General features: G+C 28.7%; 1 protein-coding gene across 1 annotated transcript; it reads left to right on the top strand.

Moving 5' to 3' along the window:
• Positions 1-1,756: 1,756 nt before the first annotated feature.
• On the top strand, positions 1,757-2,650 carry LOTGIDRAFT_175140 (hypothetical protein; the record flags this gene model as incomplete). The annotated part of the gene is made up of 1 exon (XM_009055487.1): positions 1,757-2,650. The coding sequence occupies one exon, from the start codon at positions 1,757-1,759 to the stop codon at positions 2,648-2,650; it is 894 nt and encodes a 297-aa protein (XP_009053735.1).
• Between the last annotated feature and the right edge of the window lie 1,557 nt (positions 2,651-4,207).

The raw sequence follows: 4,207 nt of genomic DNA, 5'->3' as shown, positions 1-4,207 counted from the left end.
CTATTCTTGCACATATTGAACTGTGGCACTTCCCGGTTTTGCAAAAAAGATCCAAAATATATTTATGCACATCGTCGCCTATATCTAAGGTTCGTGAATGTTGAATGGTTGCTGCAACTATTGTAGTCTAAGCTCAGGAAGGTGTGTAAAAATCGAAAAAAAAAAAAAAAAAAAAAAAAAAGAATTGACATTTCGATAACAAACTGGGACTTTGCTGAAAGCAAAGTCCCACAAATATTGATGATAGTGTTCTTCAACAACAGATAACCACTATTAAAAACGAAGTTTTGAAACAGGAAAAAAAATATAGCGGCATTAGAAAATAATCTCAAGAAAGAAAATAAATCATATTATTTCAATCTTCCATTTGGAAATTTGAGTGATAAAGATGCTTCTATTACTGATAACATTGATAGATCAAAAGAGTGTGAATATAAAAAAATAGGGATTTACAGCAAATATAAGAGTAATTAATCCTTCAGTTATTAACCCCCATTACATATATTTACATATATGTTAATGATCATGACTTATATGAAATTAAAACGAGTGGAAAATATATAGATAGGTTTAGAATGTTAATCATACCAGATAATGAAGATACTTTTCTTACATTACATTTTGATATGGTATTGGAAAAGGAAACTCTACCATCAATGAATATTATTAGAAATCCAGAACCAAAAAAAGTAGAAGGAAGGTCAATCAGTTATCAGTTTTTACGAGCAACAGACTTTGAATACGTAAAACTATATTTTGCTAATAATAGTTTTATACATCAGAATATCTCTACGCTATTTTTTTTTTACCTCAATCGATATTCATAAAAGTCAACAAGATGAAAATTTTATCATATTTTCATCAATAATTGAACGTAATGATGGAATAGAAGTTGGAGGTATAATTACCTGTAGATGTACGATAAGAATCAATATCGAAAAACCAAATTTTTCAGTTCATCTAAATAAGATTAATGATACGAAAGAACAAATATCGTTAGTAACTGTAAAAGTGTTTATTTCAAACCTGAAATAATTATAACAGATCATGAAAAAATAAAGAATGCACAACTTATTGTGCAACCTATTGTAGATGCTAAACACTTTCCATCTTTTGCTTTATCAGAAATTCATTTAATTTTATTACCTAAAAAATGGAGCTAGAAAGCAGACAACAACATATGATAGAAAAACAAAATGAACTGAAAGAAAAACTAAAACACTTCAACAAATGCAGAAAAACATGGAGTGGAATTGATTATGTTTTCAAAACATTAAGTACAGTTCTAACAGTAGGGATAACGGTGGCAACAGCCGTAACCGGTTGATTAATGCTTCCAATAATTGTCCCAACTGCATTAGCCGCGTTCACTGCCGTTCAAACTTCATCTTGTGGATTGATTACTTTAGGTTTTACATCAAAACAGAAATCTCATTATAAAAAGAAAACAGAAATTTTAAATACAAATCTTAATAAATTATTCATTTTTTTCGAAAGATCGAGAGAAGATAAGAACATAACCATTAAAGAATTAGAAAAATCAATGAAATTTTAGATAAATTTGATGTAGAAATGTCATCAATAAAAGTTAAAAATGCCTAGTTAAAAATAGTTGCTTAAAAAATATGAATAAAATTGAAATTTTAGACGATGAAACATTCATATCAAATCAACTTTTTTTCAGTGTTATTAAGCTTATCTCTGATAAATGAAACATTTAAAGGACAAATTGAATTAGATGGAGAGATAATTCAAGATGGAGGACAAACAAAACATGCAATTTGTAGGCTTTAATGCCAAAACTTTTCACAATTTCTTCGCAACTGTGGATGTACAATCGGATGCTTCTGATTGGTATTTCTCAGGAAAAATCATTTTACGTAGAAACAATTTCAAAGAAATAAAAAGATCAAAAAAGGGTAGTGGTGTTACCCTACTCAAAAAGATAAATGAATATAGTAGCGGTATAAATTGTTACATACCAAGCGATGGATACTGCTTTGTAAAGTGCGTAAATCGTATTTTAAACGAAGACTACACAAAAGAATTTCAAGATTTCATCAACAGTTTTTCAAAATCAAACAGAAAAGGAGTTATGACAACTGCTAGAATCTGTGATTTCAATAAGAAATTTAATTCTTTTTTTCAAATTTATATGCCCAAACATAGACATTTTCAACCAAAGAAAGTATCCGAGGAATTAGATTGGGTATTTTACTTACATAAATCACATTTCTGTCTCATTAGAAGAAATAACAAAACCTTAGATATTAAAGAAATAGAAGATAATTACGATGAAAACGTATGGAGAACTTGTAGAGATGCTAATGCGGTAACACAAGTTTCACCTTCAAAACTAAATGTTTTTCCAACAATTCACGATGATTGTTTATACGCATGGGATTGCGAAACCTATCGCGAAAAAGAAACGAATAAAGCCATTCCTTATTCTTGCACGTTAATTAATTTAGAAAAACTAAGAAAAAAGTTAGACAGAATAAAACATAACTTTCCAGATTTAAATCCCACTGATAGTGTTCCAGAAGAATTTTATAATAAATTAATGAATATAGTAGAACTATTTATGGGTAAAGATTGCATCGATCAAATGTTGCAACGTTTAGGAAAAATAGATAAAAAAAAGGAATAACATTAATTTCTCATAACGGTAGCGGTTTTGATAACTGGATCGTGCTTAAAAATGCGAAAAAACTAACGCAATGTCCACTAGTAACAGCTAGAGGTATTCTGTCTCTACCTTTAACTAATTCATTCACCGATGAATATTTACAGAAAAAATGGAAAAGACAAAAACAAATAATAAGCAACTCTAATTATTTGCAAAATATTAATTCCATATGTTCCTATCAACACGAAAAATCTAGTTTAGTGGCATGGGGAAATTCATCTAATCTACCGATGAATTTGAGAAAGATCACTGATATCAATATTGCAAAATACACCGAAGATAATTGGGAATCTTTAAGAAACGAATGGGAACCCTACGCTAAAACAGTTATGTCTTGGAGCTTTGATTGATAAAATATAACAAAGTTATGAAAGAAGTTGTATTCCAGAATATGTCCAATAATCTAACGGCTCCTTTATCTTTAAAGGGTTGGTATTATTGGTATCATTACCATAAAGAAATGGTTGAAGAAGAATGGTATGAACTACTAGAATGGTTCCGAAACACACCGAAAAAGAAAACGTAGACAAATTTTACTCACATATTTATAAGATATTTTATCAGACAATCCATTAAAGGAGGAAGAGTTTCGGCAAATCGAAAATCATTTGAAACGAATAAAATGGATGAAATTTGTAATGTATTAAAGGAATACACAGAACTCGAGAGTAGTAATATAATTGATTTATTTAAAGAATATAGTAAAAGTACAAAAGATAAAACGGTAGATAATTTAAAACTTAAAAAAATAAAATGTACTTAACTAATGGCCTTTGATGCTAACGGTTTGTACGCTTCCGCCAAGAAGTAACAAATATTAAACAACAGATAGAAAACATAGATGATAGCGAAATCAAAACCTATATTCAACAACAAATACAAAATATTGATGCTAGCGAAATCAAAACCTATATTCAACAACAAATACAAAATATTGATGATAGTGTTCTTCAACAACAGATAACCACTATTAAAAACGAAGTTTTGAAACAGGAAAAAAAATATAACGGCATTAGAAAATAATCTCAAGAAAGAAAATAAATCATATTATTTCAATCTTCCATTTGGAAATTTGAGTGATAAAGATGCTTCTATTACTGATAACATTGATAGATCAAAAGAGTATGAATATAAAAAAAATAGGGATTTACAGCAAATATAAGAGTAATTAATCCTTCAGTTATTAACCCCCATTACATATATTTACATATATGTTAATGATCATGACTTATATGAAATTAAAACGAGTGGAAAATATATAGATAGGTTTAGAATGTTAATCATACCAGATAATGAAGATACTTTTCTTACATTACATTTTGATATGGTATTGGAAAAGGAAACTCTACCATCAATGAATATTATTAGAAATCCAGAACCAAAAAAAGTAGAAGGAAGGTCAATCAGTTATCAGTTTTTACGAGCAACAGACTTTGAATACGTAAAACTATATTTTGCTAATAATAGTTTTATACATCAAGACGGAATTATCTCTACAGCTATTTTTTTTTTACCTCA

Source organism: Lottia gigantea (assembly GCF_000327385.1).
Source record: "Lottia gigantea unplaced genomic scaffold LOTGIsca_245, whole genome shotgun sequence".
NCBI classification, from domain to species: Eukaryota; Metazoa; Mollusca; class Gastropoda; family Lottiidae; genus Lottia; species Lottia gigantea.
Note: the sequence above shows the minus strand (reverse complement) of the source record. Positions and strands in the feature narration are given on the sequence as shown.